This window comes from Eretmochelys imbricata, chromosome 14, assembly GCF_965152235.1.
Source record: "Eretmochelys imbricata isolate rEreImb1 chromosome 14, rEreImb1.hap1, whole genome shotgun sequence".
Classification (NCBI taxonomy): Eukaryota; Metazoa; Chordata; order Testudines; family Cheloniidae; genus Eretmochelys; species Eretmochelys imbricata.
In genome coordinates, this window is record NC_135585.1 from 2,878,714 (window position 1) to 2,901,535 (window position 22,822).

Consider the following 22,822-nt stretch of genomic DNA (forward strand, 5'->3'; position numbering starts at 1 on the left):
GTGTCTCTGCTGGGGTCTCTGCTCAGCTGAGAGGCGGGGGAGTCCCCCTCTGAGGCCTTGCTTGCTTGGTTGGAGCTTTCCAGCTGTCACGGAGTCCCCAGGCGATGCTCTGGAACGGCTCCCTACGAAGCCAGGCAGGACTCTGGGGAAGTCTCTTTTCTGGGAGCAGCCTGTCTGCAAGGCAAAAAGCTCACACAGCTTCCACCTTCCTGGGTCTGACCTCGGAGCATTCAGCATCCTCTGCCCCTCCGTGCGCTTCCCCCAGTGAGTCCGCCCAGGCAGGGTCCTGGGGAAGCCAGAGGGTCCTGCCCCCCAACTCCGCAGTCAGACGTGACTCTCAGCCAGCCAGTAAAACAGAAGGTTTATTAGATGACAGGAACATGGTCTAACACAGAGCTTGTAGGTGCAGAGAACTGGACCCCTCAGCTGGATCCATTTGGAGGGTCAGTGAGCCAGACAACCCTGACTGCACTTCACTCCATGTCCCAGCCAGCCCTAAACTGAAACTCCCTCCAGCCCCTCCTCCTCTGGGCTTTGTCCCTTTCGGGACCAGGAGGTCACCTGATCTCTTTGTTCTCCAACCCTTTAGCTCTCACCTTGCAGGGGGGAAGGACCCAGGCCATCAGTTGCCAGGAAACAGGGTGTCAGCCATTCTCTGTGTCCAGACCCCTGCACACACCTGCCCACTAGGGCTCTGCAATGATCATACACCCTTATCCCACCACCTAGCTACTTAAGAACTGCATAGGGGAAACTGAGGCACCCCCACAATATTCAGAGGAAACACTAAGAATAGTGGAAACATTAAGAACTCCCCTACAGGGTCTGCGCCACCAGGTGTTGGTGACATGATGCAAGAGCCTTGGGTGGAAGGCAGTGGGGAAAGGGCAGGTATTATGTACAGCAGGGTCAGTGTCATGAGTTTCCAGGTCTCAAACAGAGGACAGAACCCCGAGATGCTTCATAGTGCAGATAACGTGCCCACAGTCACTGGTTCCAGAGGCTCCTGGGAGGTAGGACCTGCTGGCAAGCAGCTTGTCCATTCCACTATTCTCCTTCAGCAACGTCGGCCCTCCCCTCCCCTCCCCCGGTCACCCCAGTGGGGGGCTTTGCTTGCTCCTGGAGTGAGGGAGGGCTTTTGGGAGTAGGCATCTGTTCTGGAGACTCCCTCTCCTGCAGCTCTATGGCCAGCGCAGGTGCTGAGATGCCAGCTGCTAATGAGGCTCTGCTAATGCTAAGCTATGCCAAGATAATCCAAGCCGCTTGCTGCCAGCATCTTGAAAGGGCCCAGGGGGGCTGCAGTGGCCAACAGGTGCAGCACTCCCTAAATAGCAAGCCCAAGCGTTGCCTATAAAAACCAGGGACGTGCCTAGCACCCAAGGAGAACTTGCTGAGGGCTGTTCTGGAAGGAGCCTGCCACGAAGCCTGCACCAGGTAAGTGCCAGCCAGAGACCCAGGTGGGAATAAAGCCAGAGGAGAAGGCAGCTGGTGAGGAACGAGGCATCAGCTGTAAACTGTGCATGGAAACAAGGGAGAAGTCAGCTTGGAAAGAGCCCCCAGCTCTGCTAGCTGGCTCCAGCGGGAATGGCCTGGCCAGCCCGAGGGGGAGCTGGAGGAGGGAGGTGATGATGAGTTACCAGCCTCTGAGTGCCAACCAAGAAGGCTCCCGACAGTCACAGGGTCTGAGTGCACTGTGCAAGGCACCCACTGCCCACCAAGTCCGGACGTGACCCTCCCGGCTCTGTCCCCCCAAGAGGGAGGGTGCTCCGCGGGCCCTGGGAGCTGGATGGCTGGTTTAGGGGCACAGCCACCGTCAGGGAGGGGTCTGCAGAGCCCACGGCCGCACAGTTAGGCCTTGAGCCCGTTGGGAGGGACACGTCTCTGATGGCAAATGCAGGACTTTAGGTGCAGCTCTTTGGTGGGCGTCAGAGACCACCCAGGCCAGGGCCCATGGGACACACAGGGACCAGCCTACAGCCTGCCTGGTTAGAGTCACCCTTCGAGCATGCTGCGAGCCCATCTTGGCTGTGCTGCCGGGGAGGGGGGTACGGCCGGGGAGAGCCAGGCAGGCATTGGCTGAGCTCTTGGGTCTGGTACAGTTCAGTGGGGGGGGGGGGAGCTGCCGGCTGGGGGGATTTTGGTTTGTACTGTTAAAAGTCAAAGGGTCCCCTAGCCAGGGACAGGGGATTGCCCCCCGCAACTCCCTCGCTGTGACTGGAACTCTAAATAAATACAACGCAGGAGTCCCCCAAGGGAGAGAAGGCGAATGCAATGGCCCTTGCGGTCCCAGTGGGCCATGGGCCTCATGCTGGGAGAGAGGGAAAAACCGCCCCTGCAGAGCTCAGCAGCCGGGCAGCCCAAGGACTCAGGGCTTGTGCCAGTGCCCGGCCTGGGCCCTTCCCCTGGGTCCCCCTGGCACTCGTGCTGGGTCAGCAGTGACGTCTGGGCTCAGCAAGGCCAAGATTTCACTGGAAGGATTTTGCTCCCCCTTTCAAATGTCAGTCCATCCCCTTGCTGGGGCGCCTGGCTGCTTGGCACCCCAGGAGCTCACTGAGGGCCAGGTCCCACAGCACAGCCGAGGGGCCGGAGCCAGCGGGGCAGGCCCCTGCCCTTCACAAATAGCTGCCGGCTGCATTGGCCCCACGAACCGGATAGTCCGCTGGGAAGGCTGAAATATTTCGGCTCAGTGTAACTCTAGAGCGGAGCCGCATCACAAGACGCTGCCTTGTGAATAGAAGAGTCCCAGAGAGGAGGGAGCCTTCTTCAAAACAACATGCAACCCCCCAGAAATAAATACACGAGCTACCGTGGGAGGGGGGCTCGAGGTTCTGCCCTTTGAGCAGGATTCCTGGCATGGCGGGGGTGCTGGAAGGTGTCCAGGGTCCCTGCTGTGGTCTGACGTTGCAGCTGGTGCCAGTCCCCATAGCAAGGGCCTGGGGCGGAGGGCAAAGAGAAGAGCTTATGGAGGGGCCCCATCAACAACCAACATCATAAACCCAGTGGGAGACATCCTGCTGCCCAGGAGCGGTGGGGCCGAGCAGGGCTCATGCCTGCTGCCCTCCTATGGGCTGACACAGGGGTAAGTCAGCCCGGACTGTGACCCAGCTGGTCTGGGGGTTTCTGCTGGGAACCAGGACACCTGGGTTCTACTTCCAGCTCACATTGTAGGCAAGGCACCGTTCCTCTCTGGCCCTGCTTGCCCAGCTGTAACATGGGGCTAGATATCCCACGTGAGGCTGAGAGGTGCCATGAACTAATGCCCACAGAGTGAGCCGAGAGCCCATGCTGGACGGGGCTACAGAGGGAGAAGGGCAACGCCAAAGCCAACAAAATGGCTCCTTGGTGGGAAGGGGGCGGTTTGACTGTCCCACTGGTCCCTGGCCATTCCTGTGCTGAGAGCAAACTGGGCAGGGGACCCGTGTGGGGTGTTGCGCTCCTGGGGAAAGCCGTGCAGGGGGCTCGGGGCCCTGGCGAGCTGGCTGAGGGGGCGCCCGACCATGTCGACTTCCTGTGAAAGGTCACAAGTAAAAGGAACCCTCCCAACGTGCCAGGAGAACTCAGCAGCCGTCAGTGACGGGGGCCAGGAAAGCAAGGGCTGGGGCACTCAGCCATTCCAAACCACCAGGGCACAGAGCCAGCTTTGGGGTGAGCCCCCAGGCCAGGGGAGGGGGACGCCCATTGGCTGGGCCCCCTGACACTTGCTGCAGACCTTCTACTGCCGCAGACATCTGCCTGGCCAGCCAAGGTCTGAGCCCAGCAATGGGCACGGGTGCCCAAAGAGCCCGGGAACGCCAGGCCCCAGTGCCCCCATGGGAATGCGGCAGCAGCAGCATCTACAGAACCTGGTGTCCAGGAGCAGGGGTCCAAATGCCACCCCCAGCCATGGCACAGCTGGGATCCCATCGCCTCAGAGTCAGCCAGGCCCGGTGCTCACGTGGCACCGCAGGCAACCCTGCTGTGGCGGCTGCAGGGCAGGCGTTCTAGCCAATGCCTCGCGGGCACCCGCTGGTGCACACACGTGCCTTATGAAAGGGGCCCCTGTGCATGGAGCCTGGCAGAACTGACGGGAGGCAGCACGCGGCCTGGGCGAATCGCCCCATTCCTCCAGGAGCCACGCCGGGCAGCGAGTCAGCACAGGGGACGGGAGGCGATGCACGGGGCTTACTGAGCTCCCTCTAGCCAGCATCTCCACAAGGCCTGCAGGGAAGCCAGGGGCTGTTTCTTGCCCCAGTCCCTCGGAGCAGCTCAGCAGGGACACAAGCCTCGAAGCTAGGCCAGGCAGAACTAGAAAAATCCCCCCCTCTCTGCCCTCATTCTGACCCAGACCCTGCAGGCCTGTGCAGCAGATCCCCCCCAGGAGGCACTGAGACTGCCTGGAGGTGTGAGTGTGCCAGGGTCACGCTGTGAGTGTGCAAAACTGCACAGGGACAGAGGGTTCCCAGCTCTGCACCAGGCCAAAAACACAGGGGTGGGGAGTCGGCTGGGATCCCAGGGGCAGGAAACAGCCTGGTAGATCATGGAACATTCCCCCCCTCCCCTGCCCTGCCCCTGCCCCTTTGTTCCCCCTGGGAGGAGTCAGAGATGCTCAGCACAACCCCTCCCCCATGCACCCAGCACAGCTGAGTCAGCCTGGAGATGCCTGGCCCGCGCCCAGCCCTGCGGAGGTTTCACCAGCAGCTGAGCCCCCCCCCCCCCGTGCCCCCATTTAACAGTGACAAAGGGGGAGGCAATGCCAGCACCCTGGGAGGTTTTTCCCGTGGGACTCCCAGTGACTGTCACGGGGAAACCCTGCATCCAAAAGCAGGGAGCACGGGGGCTGAGTTGGAGCTGCGGCTCGGAGCCCTGTCCGAGGCCGTCCCAGCTCAGCTGCTCCACTCACGCCATGCTGTTGCCGTGGGCTGGCTTAGCCGCTAGGCACAGCCACTGGGCACCTCCCTAGACGCCCGCTGTTTCCCCAGGAGGTGTCAGTGCCCATGCGCCAATCCCCTCTGAGTGCCGGTCTCCAGGATGGTCTTACCGTGCCAGGTGGGGGGTGCTGGGAGAATGGAAGTGGTGGGCAGGGACCTGGGGGAGGGCGTCCCACCTCCACGCACAGGTCAGGGGAAGGACTCAGAGGGCACCAGCACCCTCTCCCGCGCTGAGCCAGAGCCGCTCTCGGGGGCGAGTCGGAGAGAGCGCTGCAGAGGCAGGGCTGCTCTTGGTCTGCCCACAATGGAGACCAGCTGGGGCTAGGGGCATGTAACACCAAACACCTGGCTTCTGGCTAGCCCCAGTGCAGCAGGCCTGGGCCTGGCTCCTGGCAGGTTCGCAGCAGCTGTTTGTCCACCTGACCCGGCTCGGAAGGGCAGAGAGGAGCTCGGCTGGGAGCGGCTCTGGGTGGCTCACGCTGCATGGACCATGCACGTCCCTATCCACACACACACACCTGCGTCCTCCTGTGGACAAGCAGCCCCCGGCAGCACCAGCCAGGCTCTCAGCTCAGCTCTCCCCTTTCCTCGCCAGGGGACAGGATGGCCGAGGATTTTTCCTGCCAAGTCAAGAAGATGGCACTGGCCTTGGGAACGTCCCTGACGGACAAGGACATTGACCTGCTGCCCTCGGATATGAGACATCACGGTATGGAGGGTCACAGGACTGGGCCCTGCCCACCCTGGGATTGAGGCTGGCTCTGACCCAGGCCCCGGGTGCACTGCGTGGGGAAGTTTGTCCCCCAGCTTTCCTTTTTTGGACAATGAATTCAAAGGGGCAGGGAAGGGGTTAAAGGGGCTCAGCAGGTTCCCAGGCCATTGGTCTGAGCCTGCCCTGGGCCAGCCCAGACCGCAGGGCTGGAAACCAGCAGCAGTGAGCAGGGGCAGCGCTTTGCTGCCCGTTCTTGGTTTGTCTCTTGCTGTGATGGGCAGGTGCCTGCTTGCCCGCCCCCTGCTTCCTGACGTGTGGGTCCCCTGCCCCTCTCTGCCCACAGCTGCCTTCAACTACAGCAAGTTCTTCGAGTACATGCAGAAGTTCCAGACGTCGAGTGAGCAGCAGGACCAGGTGCGCAAAGCTTTCCAGCTCCTGGACAAGGACAACAGCGGCTTCATCGAGTGGAACGAGATCAAGTAACGGCCAGAGGCTTGTACCCTCCCTCCCCCACTAGCTCCTGTCCCTGCCCACATCCATCCTCCCTCCCAGGGCACACACCTGCCCCCCCACCTGTGGTGCCCCACCTTGGCCGGGTAGCTGACCGGCCAGAGGACTGTGCTCCCCAGGGCTGCCAAGTGCTGCCACGGTGCCCCTGGCTCTGGGGTGGGATCCAGGCTGCAGCAGGCCCAGGAGCTGCTCTGGGTGCTGGCCCTGTCTCCTCTCAGCCCATGTTCCCAAGCGCCCGTGGGCTCCAGGGCTCTTGCCTGCAGCGCCCCGAATCCACCTGCTCTCAGCCCAACAAGCCCCACTCCCCAGAGAATCGAACACCACCTGGGGCACCCCCAGAGGCCTTGGGCACCATCGTCATGCTGCAGGGGCTACATGGGTCTGGCCCGTCCCCTCAAACCTCACCTGCCGCTCTGCCCCGCCTGGCACTGTGAAACCCTCCTTGTCCCAGGCCAGCTGAGGCCCCAGCCACCTCCTGAGCCTGGTGCCACGTGTCCCGCAGGTACATCCTGTCCACCGTGCCCAGCACCATGCCCGTGGTGCCCTTATCAGACGAGGAGGCTGAAGCTATAATCCAAGCGGCTGACACAGATGGGGATGGGAGGATTGATTTCCAAGGTAAGGGGCTGGCTGGCGGCCGGGAGGGTGGGGGTCCATAGCACTTGCCCCGGGGGTATCCAAGCCCTGCTAACCCTGGCCCCACCTTTTGGTGGAACATGGGGCCTCTGTGGAACTGCGCTCTGCAGCACTGTTTGGGGTGGTGTCAACATTCAGTGGAGACGCCCCTTGCCCCCAGCTGCCTCCCCGGGGTGTCTGGAAGGCGCAGGAAGCCAGCTGTTGCGTACGGTCTCCTCCCGCCCATCTCCCCGGCCTCGAAGTGCGGCTCGCCCCAAAACACACGGCAGCCTGACCCAGCACCCACTGCTCCTCTCCCTCATCTTCCTGCAGAGTTCTCCGACCTGGTCACGAAGGAGAAGATCCCCAAGAAGAAGTAAGGCAGGAGGCAGAGGAGAAAGTGCGCCCCACTTCCTGGCACCAGGCCGCCTGCTTTGGGGGCAGCCCCCCGGGGAGACCGCTGCTGGCTGCCCGTGCAGCACCGTGCTTGTCCTGAGTGTTCTGTCGCCTAGACCCCAGTTTGGAGGGGAAGGGGCTGGGGAGGGAGGGGGAAGGTCGCAGCCACACCTGGCCTGGGGGGATGGGAGAGCAGGGGGGGTAGCAAGATGCATACCAGGCCCAGAGCAGTAGGAGGCAGTTCTGGGCCAGGGCAGGAGGGAGGGCTTGAGAAATAACAACCACCCCCTGGCCCCATTGCAGCTTAATCTCCCCAGCACCTCCCCTGGCGGGGACGTGGGGGCAGCTGAGACGCACAGGACCAGCAGCGGGCGCATTCCAGACGGTGCCGCCCTCCCCCCGGCCTCCCAACCCGACAGAGCGTCAGGGCCAGCCAGGCCGGGGCTGGGAGCAGAAAGACTGAGAAGAAAAACCAGACCCGGAGCAGCTCCGAGCCTTGGGCCTCCTGCATCCGTTCCCTTCCCCCTGCCCCCTCCCCTCCCGCTCAGACTGTGCCCAGCTCAGCACCTTCCGGAGAGCCCCGCCTGGGCCAGCTGGCTGCTCTCTGCCCGGAGAAGGGCCAGTTCACCATGTGCAGCAGCTGCCCTAGTTGGAGGAGGGTGGGGTGGAGAAAGTTCCTATTTGCAGCCGCTGTCCTTGTGCCGTGTCCTGCCTCGCTCCCGTCCCTGTCCCTGCCCTGCCGTGTGGGGGCAGGAGCAGCCTCAGCACTTCTATTGCAGCCCTGGTGCCGTTCGCATCCGCCGGGGCCATTTCCTGCCCCGAATAAAGACTCTCTCGTGTGATCCCGTCTGCGGCCGAGCCCTCTGCTTTCGCCTGGCCCCTTCCCTGTACCCACAGCAGCCTCAGCCAGGAATTCCCGCTGGCCCGAGGGCTTGGCCGGACAGAGGGCAGTTAGTGGTGCAGAGAGAGAAGCCAGGAGGCCTGGCCCCCAGCCCCTGGCACGGGGAGATACAGCCTGGGTCCACAAACCCCACTGGCCTGCTGAGGTGAACCCCTCCCCGCAGCATGCAGCACCAGCCATAGAGCTCAGGGTTAAAGTCCCTCTGGACCCGTCCCAGGGCCTGGCACCGCTGGGCTGGGCCTGTTCTCAGAGCCCCATGAGCTCAGCTCAGCCCAACCGCGGCCCGTTCTGGGGCTGAGCTGCAGCTGGCCTGGGAGAGGACGGACCAGAGAGAGACGCTGAGAGCCAGGGGAGGTGCTGGTGCGATGCGGAGAGAGGAGGAAGAGGAGACCCCCTGAATGCTGCCGTGAAAGGGGTCCAGATTAACTTGCCGCACCCCTTCCCCTGACACCCCCAGCCTGGTGTGCCGTACAGGATAGGGGCCAGGTCCGGGGCTACTCAGCTCTTAAAGTGAGAGCACGGCGCAGGGCCCAGCTACCCGCACTCTCACGCCTGCTTCAACGAGATCCCCCCGTGCCAATCCTGCTAACTTGTTCCAGCTGATACGGCTGGGTCAGCTCCTAATCTCCCCCTCCCGGCACAGACACCAGATTGAGCTGCAATCGCCCAGGCCGCAAAACCTCTGTCAACTTCGGCCCTTCTCTACAAAGGAGCAGTTCAGATAATCCCCAGCTAAGAGATTCCCATTATCCCACCTAATCCACTAAACAAGAGGCTGGTTTTCAGCCTCCTTAATTGGGGATCTTTGGCCAAGCTTATCCTAGCTGCGCTGGTCGCCTGGCCTTTCTAGCCCCATTCCTCCAGCGGGGATGGGCCCCACAGGGGCAAACTCAAGGAGCACAGCAGCTGGGATGCGGCCAGAGCAGTCTAAAGTCCGTGTGGAGCCAGGCCTTGGCTGACTCTGGAGCTGTGGGTGGAGAGGAGGACCTTGCTTCTGCCCATGGCCCTCGCCTTCAGTTTAACTTCACCCTGATGCAGAACATGGGAGCAGAGCTGGGCGAGGCCGGACCCAGCAGCTCCAAGCTGGCGATCCATCTCTGAACCAGAATTCCTGGGGTGGGGACCAGGCTGGATCTGACATGCAACAGCTGGGGCCCCAGACACCATCGCCCGGGGGACACGAGGCAGCATATCCAAGAACATGGCATAAGGAGCCAGGCCAGCACTCACCAATGGGGTGCAAACCTCAGGCCAAAGGACACCCCTCTTCTGCTCGGGGTCAGGGAGCAGCACCGCTCGCTGGCAGCAGTAGTGGGCAGTTAGCCGCCAGAGGGGGCGACACCCCCCCTTTGCCATTGGGGTACACTGGCTCGACATTGGGGTTCGGGTGAGGCAGGAGCACCCCCAGGCTCGTCAGTGCCAGGCCCCTCGGGCCAGACAGAACCACGGGGCAGGCTGCTCAGGGCTGCTCTCCCCACCCGTACAGCCACGGAGGCCACGACTGCAGCAGGGGACTTTGGGAAAACAGCTAAAATCCCCTGGGCTGGACCAGGCTATGGCAGAGTTGCCATTACAGCCCAGGTGTTCCTGGCTCCCAGCCCTTGCTCACCCCACTCCACCTGTGCCTAAGCAGGCCCTCCCAGGGCCCTCTGCTCTGACTGCACTGGGCCTTGCAGAGATGCCCCCCAGAGTCCACTCTAACACTGCCCCCCCCATGCCAGCCCCGAGCCAGGAGCAGGACAAGGGCTGTGTGGTTGGGCACAGCAGAGCCTGAAGATCGGTCTTTGCTCTGCTACCTGGGAAATGTCTCTGCCCTGCTGCACTCCTTCCCCAGGCTGCATCAGCCAGAAGGGGCAGCTCTGCCCCAAGCCTGCACCAGCAGACGGGAGCAGGGGTCAGCGCAGGAAAGACTAAGCGACGCCTGGTTCCCTCCAGGGAAACGGCCCAAGGAAGCACTTGGCCCCGTTTTAGCAGGATAGACATGGCTGCCTTTCCGTGCACACGACTCCCATCAAAGGGAATAGGAGACCTGCGGGTGAGGAGTGAATGGGCAGCCCCCTGCTCCCTCCCTGCCAGGGGCCTGGGCTACTGCCTGCAAACCAGACCAGGGAGCCCTACAGACAGCTGGCTCACGGCCCTCCAATTCAGGTGGGATAACAGACTCCATCTCCACCGAGGATCCCAGGCAGCCAGCCAACATAAAGCTCCAGAATCTATTGTATAACATAGACGATTTATTCACGTCTGAACTGGGCATCGGCCTAGAAGTTAGCCAACTCTGCGGCTCACGGGACGGTGAGATGCTGCAATGAAAAGGCAGAGCTGAGCCTACATTCCAAAACTACCTCAGCATCAGCCATGCAACTACATTGTGCCCACAGCCGTGCTCTTCCTGAGCAAGCCGCCGAGAGCGCAGCTGAGCTAGCAGGGCTGGGTGGGGTTGCAGGACTTCTGGCCCATTCCACACTGATCTGGAGGCCCCAACCTGAGAAGGGAACCTGTACCTAGAACCCCCAAGCTGGTGCCAGGACTGGCTGGGGCCGGCTGGCTTGGAGCAGGTGGAGATCACATCACGATGCCTTGTGGAGCAATGATCTTGCTACAGTGCAAGTCGCATTTAAAAAATGATGCAAAGAGAATGAGGGACGGCTGGGGCCTGAGCCGCTGTCCCATCCAGGGAGCTGTTCACAGCAGCTGGGAATCTGGCCCTGGGATTGTAGATGCCCAAGTGAAACAAAGCAGAACTCTTCCCCCGAAGGGAGAGGCTTTAAAGCGCTAGGCAAGCTACAGATACTGTGTGTCAGTGCACGGCCAGCCACTGGAACGAGGGGGCAGGATGCCTGGGTTCCATTCCCGGCAACCGAGAGTTACCTCTCGGGTGCAATACGGCTGGGACTGAGACACCTGCCAGGACCTTCCTGTGCCCTGGCAGCCTGCCCTTCCCCTCTGTGCATGGAGCTCAGCAGCACCTGGGGCTGTGTCTCCAGAGCGCCGGGGCGGGAGCACAGAGCCCCAGGGTTGGGGGGAGGAGCACAGAGCGCTGGGAGGGAGCACAGAGCGCTGGGAGGGAGCACAGAGCACCGGGGTGAGGAGGGGCAGGTGCCCTGGGATTGTTTCCTTGGCCATGCAAGGGCTGACTCCCAGCAGGATGGGACTTGTTTTTCCCCCACCCCCACGCCAGACTTCACATGATTTACTGATTTAGAGCCTGCAGCATCCAGGGTGCACTAGGGGAGTTAGCTCTGATTAATGCTGCTGAAACAAAGGGCAGCTGGTGCAGCCTGGCTCTGCCCCGCGGAGGCCAGGGCAGCTCAGTCCTGTCAGAAAGGGAGGGTGGGCGAAGGCTCTGTTCCCAGCTGTGTAGCCCAGCCCGGTGCCCAGCTGTGAGCTAGCAGTGCCAGCCCCGCCCTGCTGCCAGAGGGGAGCAGAGTCCATTGTTAACGAACAGTGCCCACTCCCATTTTACAGATGGGGAAACTGAGGCACAGAAGGAACAGCACCTAGCCAATTCTCCTGAGTTGGAACATCCCTGGCTCTCAGACTGCCCTTCCTTTTAGGTGGGTGTCACGGAGTCCCTGGGCGATGCTCTGGAACTGCTCCCTACAAAGCCAGTCAGGACTCTGGGGAAGTCTCCTTTCTGTGAGCAGCCTGTCTGCAGGACACACAGCTCACACGGCTTCCATCTTCCTGGGTCTGACCTCGGAGCATTCAGCATCCTCTGCCCCTCCGTGCGCTTCCCCCAGCGAGTCCGCCCAGGCTGGGTCCTGGGGAAGCCAGAGGGTCCTGCCCCGCAACTCCGTAGTCAGACGTGACTCTCAGCCAGCCAGTAAAACAGAGGTTTATTAGACGACAGGAACATGGTCTAACACAGAGTTTGTAGGTGTAGAGAACCGGACCCCTCAGCTGGGTCCATTTTGGGGGGCAGTGAGCCAGACAACCATGTCTGTACTTCACTCCATGACCCCAGCCAGCCTCAAACAAACTCCCTCCAGCCCCTTCACCTCTGAGCTTTGTCCCTGTCCCGGGCCAGGAGGGCACCTGATCTCTTTGTTCTCCAACCCTTTAGCTCTCACCTTGCAGGGGGGAAGGGCCAGGCCATCAGTTGCCAGGAAACAGGGTGTTGGCCATTCCCTGTGTCCAGACCCCTGCACACACCTGTCCTCTAGGGCTCTGCAATGATCATACACCCTTACCCCATCCCCTATATACTTAAGAACTGCCTAGGGGAAACTGAGGCACCCCTACACTATTGAGAGGAAACATTAAGAACAGTCCCACTTCGTCACAGTGGGTAGAGGACCTTTCTTTGGTGGTTCAGGATGGGGCTCGCTGTGGGAGAAGGGGGGCTATTGGTTAGACAAAGGACTAATGGCCATCCAGAGTTCTGGCTCCAAGAGGGACGCTCTCTGTATAGCAGCAGGGACTCATGCCACACCCCAGCTGCTGGAGTGCTGGGATCTCTCCCCTAGAGCGGCCCCAGAGGCTAGACAAAGTCCCAATGTTGGCTGAAATTTGGGGACAGACAATCCAGGAGCCAGAGGTGTCACCCTGCTTTGTAATGGGACTTAGCACAGCCCCATCTCCCCCATGCCCCGGTTATTCAGGCCAGGGAGTTCGAATGCCAGGGCTCCCTGCCGGTGGGGCCAGGCACTCTCCTGTAGTAGGCAATTCTCAGCAGCAGCAGCAGGGAGGGACACTTGGAGACCCAGCAAGCCGCGTTCCAGCCCAGAGGCCTGCTCACGGCACCAGTTCAGTCCCAGCGAAAGGCTCTCCTGGATCAGGGCTGCCATGCAGCCGCCTTCTCGCGAGCTGTTCTGCAAGCTACGCAGCCCCCGCAGCTGCATTCAGCCCCATTCGCCTCCCCCCACCAGAAAGCAACAGCCTGGATTTGTTCCAAGGGCAGTCAGTCAGGTGACGACTCCGCTCTGGGCAGGAATTGCTGGGGGGCTGGCAGGCGGCTGTGGGCAGCGTTGCCCAGAGCAGGAGGACCCTTCCCCAAGCAACTAGGGGTGACAGGCTGGACAGTCCAATGGGGCTTTTCCTTCTCCGAGGTCTAGGACCCAGCTTCACGCTTGACAGACAGTTTGTTTCCAGGGCCCCACCCGGCAGGTCCCGGCCTAAGCTGGCGCGTCAGTCCCTTCGCTCTGCCCCGCTGAGGGGTCCAGGCCCAGCACGGTCCCAACCTTCAGCCTCTCGTGTACAGCGTGATGAGCCGGCTCTGGTGCAGCTTCTGCCACAGCCTCATCTCCAGCCACAGGTCGTGGTTGGCATAGAACAGCAGGGCCTTTTGCGTCCGGTCAAAGTAGTGGTCGGAGTAGGCCTGGTAGTTGGGGGTAATGAACCCGTAGGCGCTCACCTGGGAGAGGGGGAGGAGTTAGCCAGACCCTGCCAGGAGCTCTGAGCAGCCAGGCACAGACCCCGCCTAAGATCCCACTTGGGGAGGGGCCAAAACAATGCCCGACCCCTCAGCCCTCTAAAGGGAGATGTGGAGCAGAACCTGATCAGGGAACCTGCTGCTTGCGGTGTATGGGCCTCACCTGACCCGCTCCCGTGTGTGTGCGCGGGGTGGGGGGAGGGCGCAGAGGTCACCCTCATGAGGGTCTTGCCAGCTCCTGGGGGTGGGGGGGGGGCAGATTGTTGCACCCACTGGGAATGTGCAGATAAAACTCTCCTGCAGCTCCCAGCTAAGTGAGCAGGGCAGGAGCCCTGCAGGAGCGATGCGCCACGCACTAGTGCTGCATGGCCGGACCCGGGGACCGTGAGTGCCACCCACGGGGGCAGAGCTATCGCCAGAGGCGAGGGAAATGGCTCTGAGCAGGGCTGACGCACCGTGCCCACGCAGCGCATCCACCAGCGGGCACGGACCGCAGCGGGACAAAGAGCGCAGCCCAAGGAACACGGGGTGCCCAGCAAGGCACATGGGCTAGACCTGCAGGCTCCAGAGCGAGGCTGCAGGGAGCGCGGCTTGCAGCGGTGGAAGCAGCCGGTGCAGCACAGACGGGATGCTGTCCCTCCAGGAGTCCACCGCAAGGGCTGGGGATGCAAGGAAATGACCCAAGTCCCTCCCATCCTAAGGCTGGCAGTGTGCCCTGGGACCAGCAGATGGCAGCTTCTGCCTTGTGGTCAGGGCAGAGTGGCCAGAGCAGGTTAGTAGCCGGCCCTACCTCATCGCAGGTGTGGAGGGCAGCCAACAGCATCACTGCCCCGGTGGAGGGACGGTACAGCCTCCGCAGCGGGGTATCCAAAATGCTGGAGCGGAGGAACCTACCAGGCAGGAGAGAAGAGGGAAGAGACCATCACTGCTGCGACTACAGCGGACGGTGGGGACTGTGCCTTCACCCAGCGGAGCACCCCACCTGGGACATCCCGCCAAGGGAGCTGGGCCAGAGGATCCCGCCACTGCAGTTACCTGTCTTCTGGCCGATGGCTCCTCTGGGAGCCAGCCACACAGGCCCTTCAGATCAGCTAGAGCACAGGGGCTCTCTCTCTGCCTCCCCAGGGGTGAAGGCTCTGTCTCTGCACCGCTTGAGGGCTCTGGGGGCTGCGGGGCCCTGAATCCATCCAGCCCTCCCACCATGGCAGTGCAGGGCCCCGGGAAGCGCTTGCAGCCAGAGGCTCCGACACAGGATCATTACCGGTTCCTGACGTAGCGGATAAAATCTGGGTGAAACATCTTAAACTTCTCCGCCCGCAGGTCTTTCCCAAAGTATCGCTCCGGCCTGTGGGGAGAAGACGAAAGCGGGTGAGAGAATCCACCCGGCCGGAAGGGACTCCCCATGGGCATGTCCTCAGCCTGCCCAAGCTGCAGGGTCGGAGCAGAGCAATGGCCTGCCCAGCTCAGCATCCCCCCCACCCCCGGCTCTGCAGACATTCACGGAGACCCAGAGCCATTCGCGCCTTATGACCAAGGAGCGGGCTCGGCTGGGGCTCCTGCTGCCCCTTTGCTGAACCACGGCAGCGTTAGAGCAGGCTGCTGTTCCTGTGGATAGCGACCGGACCCCGGGGCACCAGGGGCAGGGAAGCTTGGTCCTGCACCTGGCGGAGAGCAGAGACTCCGAAATGCTGGGCAAGCACAGTCGTGGGCTCCCACCTCCCCCATCAGTGACCCTCATAACAGACACTGCCCCCTTGCCAGTGCCTCATGGGACCTGGCCCCCACTTCCCAAGCATTACATGAATTGGGGGCACCCGGCTCCCCTCGTGTGGTGGGCAGTGGGTGCTCAGACCTCCTGGAGTGTATTATCATGGACCTGGGGCAGCACAGGAACCAAGCAAACCATGGACCCACCTCCCTGCCCCGGGACTCACCGAGCACCCTCATCTGGGCCGCTGTTGACAGGGCGATTAGTCAGGGCTGCCTGGAGCAGCAGGTAATCTCGGTCGTGGTCCGGGAGGAAGATGTACTTGGTTTCCTGTTGCAATGAATACGGCGATTAACGCTGCCTTGGCCCCTGGCCCAGCACTGCCTTCCCCTCCCTATGGAGCCCTCAGCTAGGCTCCTCATTTGCTGCTGCCTGACCTGGGAGGGTGACAAGGCAGCCGTGCTCAGCCCGGGGCTAGAAGAGCCCAGAGTCACCCCTGGCATTGAGCTGGCTTCTGCCATTCAGTACTCCTGGCAGCCTGGGCTCAGGACCGGCCCCACAACAGGGCTAATATTGAAGTGCATCAGCAGAGCTGTGCGGGGAGCCCAGGGCTAGCTGAAGGGCTGTGGGGTGGGAGTGCAGGGCATCAGTACAGCGGTGTGTGAGATGATAAAATTAATAATTTTGCAATGTTCATCTGTAGATCTCACAACACATTACAAAGCAGGTCAGGATCATTCTCCCCATTGTGCAGATGGGTAAACTGAAGCACAGGGAGAGAGGTCACACAGTAGCTCAGTGGCTGGAGCAGGAATAGAACCCCCGACTCCTGAGTCCCAGTCCAGTGCTCCATCCATTAGGCCACACTGCCTCCCCACTCATGATGCTCAGACACCCGGGCTCTCGCCAGCGTCATCAGCATGTGATGGCCAGGGGTAGGCGCGTCCCCTCACCGGAGTCTGGGGCAACTGGCGGAAACCGTTGCTGGCGTAGTTATGCAGCGAGTTCATCATGGTGTTAGTGGAGAAGATGTAAAAGGAGGTCCTGCGGCCCACGTCTCTTTCGAAGCCCTTGGTGAGGGCCGCGTTGGTCCTGCGAGGAGGGGAGGGGAGAGTCAGCGCTCCATCCTGAAGAGCAGCGAACTCTCACCTAGGGCAGGTAGGACCCGCCCCGCTGCCCAGCCAGCCCCCCAGCGAGCTCCCACCTGGGCAGGTACAAGCCCTCCCACTGCGCTGCCCAGCCAGCCCCCCCAGCGAGCTCTCACCTGGGGCAGGTACGACCCCCCTCCCCACCACGCTGCCCAGCTCCCTGGCAAGCTCTCACCTGAAGACATAGTTGTGCTGGTCAATCGCAGCCCCTGCCCGGGAGCCGTTCAGGATGCCGCTGTTGCCCACCACGGCGCAGCGGACGCAGGGGGAGCTGCCTGCAGCAGCTCCGGGGCGGGCGTCGAACATGCGCCCGTTGGCCGACGCGTTGAGACGGGTCAGTGTGTCCCTCACAACTGGAACCACAAACCGGGGCGGGGAGATGAGCCGGGGGCAGGGTGCAGGCGACGTGCCCGGCACATGGCAGGCTTCACCTCCAGCCACGGGGGCAGAAGGGGAACTCCAGCGTGTGTCATAGCAGGGTGCCCAGCTGACATGCTCCAGGCGCTCTCAGTGCTAGCTCCCCACACGGCAGACCCAGCGTCGCCTCCACAGGGCAGCGCCAGGCCCCAGCCTTCCTGGGAGCAAGAGGCCAGTGCTCGGCTCTCAGGGCGACAGACAGCTCCCGCTGTGGCCCCGTGCGCCCCTCACACCCCACCACGAGCTGTGGGCGAGCTCTCACCAGGCCAGCCGACATCCTGCCAGCCGTGGGCCCCCCCGTAGCTCTGCAGGCGTCGATACTCAGCTGTCCAGGCATGCTGGGCCCACTGCAGCACCGGAATGGCCTCCAGGAAGATGCTGCTGAACTTGGTGCCCGCGATCCTCTTCCTGATGCCACTGGGGCACCTCTGGCAAAGCAAAACCCGAGAGCGGGGGATGAGGAAGTGCCAGGCAGCCACGCCAGGAGCTGGGCAAGGGGGAGCCTACCAGGAAAGGAGGCAATGTTGCCCGGGGGGGGTGGTGGTGGGAGTCTTTGTATGAGCCCAGCTTGAGGCCAGTGCTAGACACAACCAGGAGGTCCCCGGTCTGAGCAGCCACACAGGGGAGCTCAGGCTGGCCCCTTCTGGCCCCTTGGAGCTGCAGGATGAGAGGACGCCAAGGGGGACAATGGGAGCAGGGCGGCAGGAGCCAGACATTGTCCTCACTGGCACTGCACAACCCTCCTGTGCATGACCACGGAGTGACGCTTCTCCCTCCAGGAACAAATCCAAGGCCTGGAGCCCCCAGGCTTCACCCCCACAAGGGAGCAGGTGGTGCATACCGAGCCCTGGTACGTCTTGTCCCGGCCATACAGGTCCCCCAAGAACAGCTGCAGTGTGGAGGTGGGGGCCCTACTGCCCAGTGGGGTCACCGGTGTCTGCACTGTCATGGGTCCGGCTCTGGGCTGGCGAGCTCCGACAGCATCCCTGTGGGGCAGGGGGCAGAGAAGAGAGCAATTTCACAGTGCATTCCCCCTTGGCCTGGCAAGGTGTCTGTCCATCAGACCCGATCTGGGGGAGGATCCCCAAGGGGGCACGGGGCCCTGCTGCTTCAGGCTGCATGGTTGGCCCCTGTAGCTAGGGACTTTGCCCACCGTGGCTAGTTACAGGACGGCACCTGTGGAAGTGACGGCCAGAGGTGCCACATGAAGGCAGCTACGCAGGAAGAAATAGGGCATTAAAGGAGGCTCTGCCCCTGTTTCTGCCCCCATTCCTGCACATCAGCTCTGCCCCCAGGCATGGGAGTGTGGTCACCTCAAAGATTAAAGCCCTGAAGTTGCACAGACCAGAACCCTGCACCCTCCCTGGGCCGTGTGGGAATAGACCTGACCCCCTGTGGTGCTGGATTGGTGCGTGAAGACCCTGACACACAGAGCAGGGGGAACAGCTCCCCACCCCGGAGCGCACACAGGTGGGAGGGCCAGCACCAGCAGCCCAGCCCTCCCCCAAGTAGACAAGCAAAGCTCCCCATCCTGTGACTGATCCCCTGAGCCCAGCCATGCCTGAGAGGGGAGGATGAGAGATCAGGACAGACACCAGTACTAATCCAGCGGCGGCAGGGCAGCAGCCCAGCTGAGGGGAGGGGCACAGGCAGGCCAGGGGAGTCGGGATCGCATCCAGCTCTGTAGGGCAGACAGAAGGGGGAGCAGGGGCCCGTGAACCCTCCCGGCCAGGACCCTCGCTCCCCTTGGCGTAGGGAGCTGGGATTCTGAGTGGGAAGGTGCTGGGCACCCAGGATCTCAAGTTCCTGCATCGCAGCAGCCCCCGCCCTGCAAACGCTTCATCCCCAGCTGCCATTCAGGGCGGCGAGCGAATGCACACAAAGGAGCCGGGGGTTGGTTTGCTTCAAAAGCAAAAATCCCCTGGCCTGCGGCACCGCCTCACAGCCAGCGCCCCAGAGCCCGTCACCCTGCTCCTCTGGCCCAGGCGGCCCCCACACCGACGCAGCCAGAGGGGTAGAGGGAAAGTCACTGCGGGGGGGGGTCCCTCCAGGTTTGCTCATCATTATCCACCTGCCGTTCAGGAAGTTCCAAGGGCACAATATTGGCACAAAGATGTGAGCGAGGGCAAGACGCCACCGCTGGCAGGGGCAGCTTGGCAGAGCCCCCAAGGCAGGGAAATCCCCCCAGATCAGCAGAATGCGGCTCCTTAGCCTCGCATTTCTGCTGCTCCCATCGCTGGTGTCCACATGCTGAGCTACAGGAGATCCACGGCAGGGACTGTGTCGCCTTCCTAGCGGCTAGAGCCCTCCAAGAACAGAGCGCGTGGTTGGTCTTTACCTGTAGAAGAAACTTGGGAAGCTCCCCTGGCTGTAGTAGGTCCTGGCTTGGTACAGAAACTCCAGGGTCACAGCACCCAGCAGAGCCCAGCGCAGGGCACAGCAGATCATGGCTGGCACAGAGGCACCAATAGGTGCCGGAGCAGGATCTGGGCAACGCAGACGTTCTCGTGGCCCCACGGAAGCTGTGGATCAGGTGCAGAGACATGAACCCAGCTCAGCCGCTGTCCACCCCCATGGTGGGCCTCTTCGTGCACACAGCCCTGAGCGCCCCCTCTGGATCCCTCATCTCCCCCCCACCTCGTACCGCTCCGCTCGTACCTCTCCAGGACTCCAGGCAGTGTTGAGGCTGAAGCAAGTCAGCTCTGCCAGCAGAGAGCCCTTTGGAGAGAGATCAGGTGGATGGGACGTGGAGCGGACAGCTCTGTCCAGACTGGAAAGGATCCCAGGAGAGGGCGGCACAGAAAGGGGGAAGGGGGAGAGACCGTTTCTAGGAATCTGCAATGAGAACTCCATGCTACGCAAGATGTGGCTTCCTGTCCACCGACCCACCCAGCCGTGGACCACCTCACTGGCTGCCTAGCCACCTCCAACCCAGCCTCCTCCCTTCTGTTAGCTTCCGTCCCACATCCCCCCAGCCTCACCCACTTCTCAGCCTTCCCGCCAGCCTCTTGGTTCGCAAGACTCTGCAGGGCTGGAGACTGGCTCTTTGCTTCTGCCTGGGGCCTTCTCCCTGCCTTCGCACCTTTCAGCAGCGCTGCCTGATCACGGAGAGCTCTTTCCAGCCCTGGGACGTGTCTCTGTGGACCAGTCTCTGAAGCACCTTTCGTTGCACTGGAAATTACGGGTGGGTGGATCGTTCAGTGCAGCCCGCAACGGAAACCCCAGCTACAGCATACACAGGATGTCTTATCAGCCAGCAGCAGCCGGGCTCTCCTGCACCATACCAGTAACAACAACTGCACCCTGGAGACAAGGAGGAGGGCCTTTGCTGGGGGACGGCCTGTGAGGGCCAGGCAGTTTTATGTACTCACTGTGTTTGTATTCCTCCAGACTGCTGGATTTCCCCAAGGCTGTTTGTTTAGACTGTTTTAAGTGCCCTTTATCAAAACAGAACATGGAGGTTGGTCCAATGAGACAGGCCAGCGCCAGCCTCTTCGCTAGGAAACTTGGGTGCGTCTTGAGAACTCAGTAGTTAGCTGAGCAAGACATGCTCAGGGCCACACGCTGCAGGGGAGGGGGGATTGCTTCCTGGGTCAGCAGCACCCAGGCCTGAGCCAAGGGCAGGTTGTTGCCCGATGCCCTCTCAGACCGACCCTGTGGGAATGCTGGCTGGGGCATGGCCCGCAGGACTTGGGGACAGGGACCCCAGGGAGGCTGCACTCCCAGCATGCTCTCGGTGCAGCTGCGGGTTGCTATACCACTGCCGTTGAGTGGGGAGGGTGGTAAAGGAACAGCAGAAAAGTCCCCACTCTGCATCTCTCCACTATGGTCAGTAACTGCCCCCAGACCTGGAGGAGCCGTCCCGGCCGCAGAGCACCAGGCAGCGTGGTTAACGCACAGCAAGGCAGCTTGGTTGCTCTCAGAGGGAAGACAGAGAACACAGCCCCAGTTCCCTCCTTCCCGGCACAGGCGCTGGCTTCCCATGCTCACACGTGATCCCAGGGCTGACTCACTGGCAGGGGGCTATGTTCAAGCTAGCAATTGACTTCTGACCTTTAACAGGCCATGGGACAGATGCAAACAAGAACACAGTGGGGAACCAGGAGAGCCAGGAGCCCCTCTTGGAGCTGGGAAAGGCCCCTCCCGTACCTTGCCATCCATCTCACATCCCCTTCCCCCTCTATGGCCTGTCTGGGATGTTGCCACATTAGTGTGGCCATACTGAATGAACGGTGTGAGCATGTGTGACACTCTGTATCTCGGGGGAACACCCTGCACCCCTATGTTCATCCTTATAATATGATTGTGTGGTATCCAGTGCAAAGTTTGCCATGGTGGGTGTCTTCAGAAGGCTCATGATGCACTGAGCATTGTTGTGATAGTGATGTTATAGCTTGTAATTTCATGTACATAGTTATGAGGCTGAAAATGTGCCCTCCTGTCTTAAAACAAGCCCAGGCAAAACTCTCCAGGAAGAGGGGTAGTTCACATGTCATCCGGGCATGTATGGGACAAACCCAGCCCAGCCTCACAGGAACAAAGGACACTGGCCTCGACAACAACAAAGGATCTGTTTGGACTCTGGAGTGAGTCACCCCCTTCCTTTGGTCAGTTTGGGACTGGGATGAGGTAATGCTCACCTGGCCCTGAAGGGGGAGGGGGCAAAGCCAAGAGGAAAGAAAGAACATGATAAAAGGGACGTTTCCCATGCTCTCTCTCTCTCTCTTCCACCTTCATCTACAGACATCACCACCAAGCGACTCAAACACTGATCAAAGGGGAGAGCCTGGCTGAAGAGCAACCAGCCTATGGTGAGAAGCATCTAAGCTTGTAAGGGCACTGCAAGTGTTAAAATCAGCTCAGAACGCATTTTGCTTTTATTTCATTTGACCAAATCCAACTTGCTGTGCCTTGACTTATAATCACTTAAAATCTATCTTTTGTAGTTAATGGATCTGTTTGTTTATTTGACCTGAAGCAGAGCGTTTGGTTTGAAGTGTGTCAGAGGCTCCCCTTGGGAGAACAAGCCTGGTGCATATAAATTTCTTTGTTAAATTGATGAACTCCTATAAGCTTGCAGTGTCCAGCGGGCATAACTGGACACTGCAAGATGGAGGTTCCAAGGGTTGGTTCTGGGACCGGAGATATTGGCTAGTGTCATTCGGTTGCAAGTAGCTGGGAGCAGCTGACATGCCAGAGGCTGTTTGAGAACAGCCCAGGAGTGGGGGCTCTCACAGCAGAGCAGGGTAAGGCTGGCTCCCAGAGTCAAGGATAGGAGTGACCTAGCAGATCACCGGTCCTGATAACACCAGAGGGGAATGTCACAGCATAACTTGACATGACTTAAACATGGCTGAATGGCTGCAGTGTTAGCAGAGCTTGAAATGGAGTCAAATCGAGAGGACAGAGAGGCTGCAGTACAGAGGATCACTCGCTATTTCTTAACCCCTGCTGAGTTAAGAAAGGCAGTTTCGCTGATTCATCAGGAGAAGGGAGAGTCAGTTATGGCTTATTGTGCTAGCCTGTTGTTAGCAAGTTCTCTAGCTGATATGGAGGAAGGGCAAGTAACATTTGTTATATGATGGCTTAAGGGAACCTATTAAAGTGTTTATAGGATTTCAAGAGAAGTTGGATCAGGCTAGATTGATTAAAATGACCCGAGAGGCAGAAAAGGTGGTAAGCAGAAGTGGCTCCTCCCAGAAGGCAATCAGAGAGGTTTCTTACAGCAACCGAGCAGGCTACAGTGGTCCTAATCACGTTAGTATGGAACATGGAATGGGACAATCCAACAGAGGACATGATGGGTCCAGTGGAGGATCAGTGTGAGCACAGATATGGGCTTTACTCCAGGAGAAAGGAGCAGATATGGTTCGTTTAGAGGTTCTGTTAAATGCTGAGTGATTTGGCAGGGAACACGTCACAGCCTGCACCACAGCCCAGGGCTAGGGCTGTTGAGATTGTGGGAACAGGTGCGGGAGATCTGGTAGGCCCTTACGGCTTGTTATCCCAGGAATTGGCTCAGATGGATGTGGCAGCTTCCCGGCAGGGTAGCTCCACATCTCAGTAGGGTTGCCACGCCCTTAGCAACTCCTGCCCCCAAGATTGGACATTAGTGGCTAAATTGCAGCCCCATG

The 22,822-nt window shown here is 60.9% G+C and overlaps 2 protein-coding genes across 5 annotated transcripts; one reads left to right on the top strand and one right to left on the bottom strand.

The window, feature by feature from the left end:
* The first annotated feature begins 5,507 nt into the window (after positions 1-5,507).
* On the top strand, positions 5,508-7,124 carry PVALEF (parvalbumin like EF-hand containing). The gene is made up of 4 exons (XM_077833084.1): positions 5,508-5,616; positions 5,963-6,098; positions 6,632-6,747; positions 7,078-7,124. Exons 1-4 carry the CDS (start codon positions 5,511-5,513, stop codon positions 7,122-7,124), a joined length of 405 nt encoding a protein of 134 aa, XP_077689210.1. The 5' UTR covers positions 5,508-5,510.
* Positions 7,125-11,863: 4,739 nt separating this feature from the next.
* Positions 11,864-20,096, bottom strand: LOC144274314 (alpha-N-acetylgalactosaminide alpha-2,6-sialyltransferase 2-like). 4 transcript variants are annotated; one of them, XM_077833056.1, is made up of 11 exons: positions 19,771-20,096; positions 19,347-19,458; positions 19,027-19,210; positions 17,530-17,674; positions 16,951-17,116; positions 16,447-16,624; positions 16,077-16,215; positions 15,350-15,453; positions 14,677-14,760; positions 14,206-14,305; positions 11,864-13,397 (listed from the first exon to the last, which is right to left on the bottom strand). In XM_077833056.1, the coding sequence occupies exons 3-11, from the start codon at positions 19,134-19,136 to the stop codon at positions 13,227-13,229; spliced, it is 1,197 nt and encodes a 398-aa protein (XP_077689182.1). In that variant the 5' UTR covers positions 19,137-19,210; positions 19,347-19,458; positions 19,771-20,096; the 3' UTR covers positions 11,864-13,226. The 4 variants fall into 4 exon arrangements, with proteins under 4 accessions (XP_077689182.1, XP_077689181.1, XP_077689180.1 ...); XM_077833055.1 differs by lacking the exon at positions 19,347-19,458 and having other exon boundaries at positions 19,771-20,095; XM_077833054.1 differs by lacking the exon at positions 19,347-19,458 and having other exon boundaries at positions 19,674-20,095.
* Between the last annotated feature and the right edge of the window lie 2,726 nt (positions 20,097-22,822).

Coding starts and splice junctions, on each gene's coding strand:
- LOC144274314 (XM_077833056.1), bottom strand. CDS start 19,136: ATGATCTGCTGTGCCCTGCGCTGGGCTCTGCTGGGTGCTGTGACCCTG. Junction 17,675..19,026: donor TTCCCAAGTTTCTTCTACAG/GTAAAGACCAAC, acceptor CCTGCCCCACAG/GGATGCTGTCGGAGCTCGCC. Junction 16,216..16,446: donor CAGCACAACTATGTCTTCAG/GTGAGAGCTTGC, acceptor CCCTCCTCGCAG/GACCAACGCGGCCCTCACCA.
- PVALEF (XM_077833084.1), top strand. CDS start 5,511: ATGGCCGAGGATTTTTCCTGCCAAGTCAAGAAGATGGCACTGGCCTTG. Junction 6,099..6,631: donor ATCGAGTGGAACGAGATCAA/GTAACGGCCAGA, acceptor CGTGTCCCGCAG/GTACATCCTGTCCACCGTGC. Junction 6,748..7,077: donor TGGGAGGATTGATTTCCAAG/GTAAGGGGCTGG, acceptor ATCTTCCTGCAG/AGTTCTCCGACCTGGTCACG.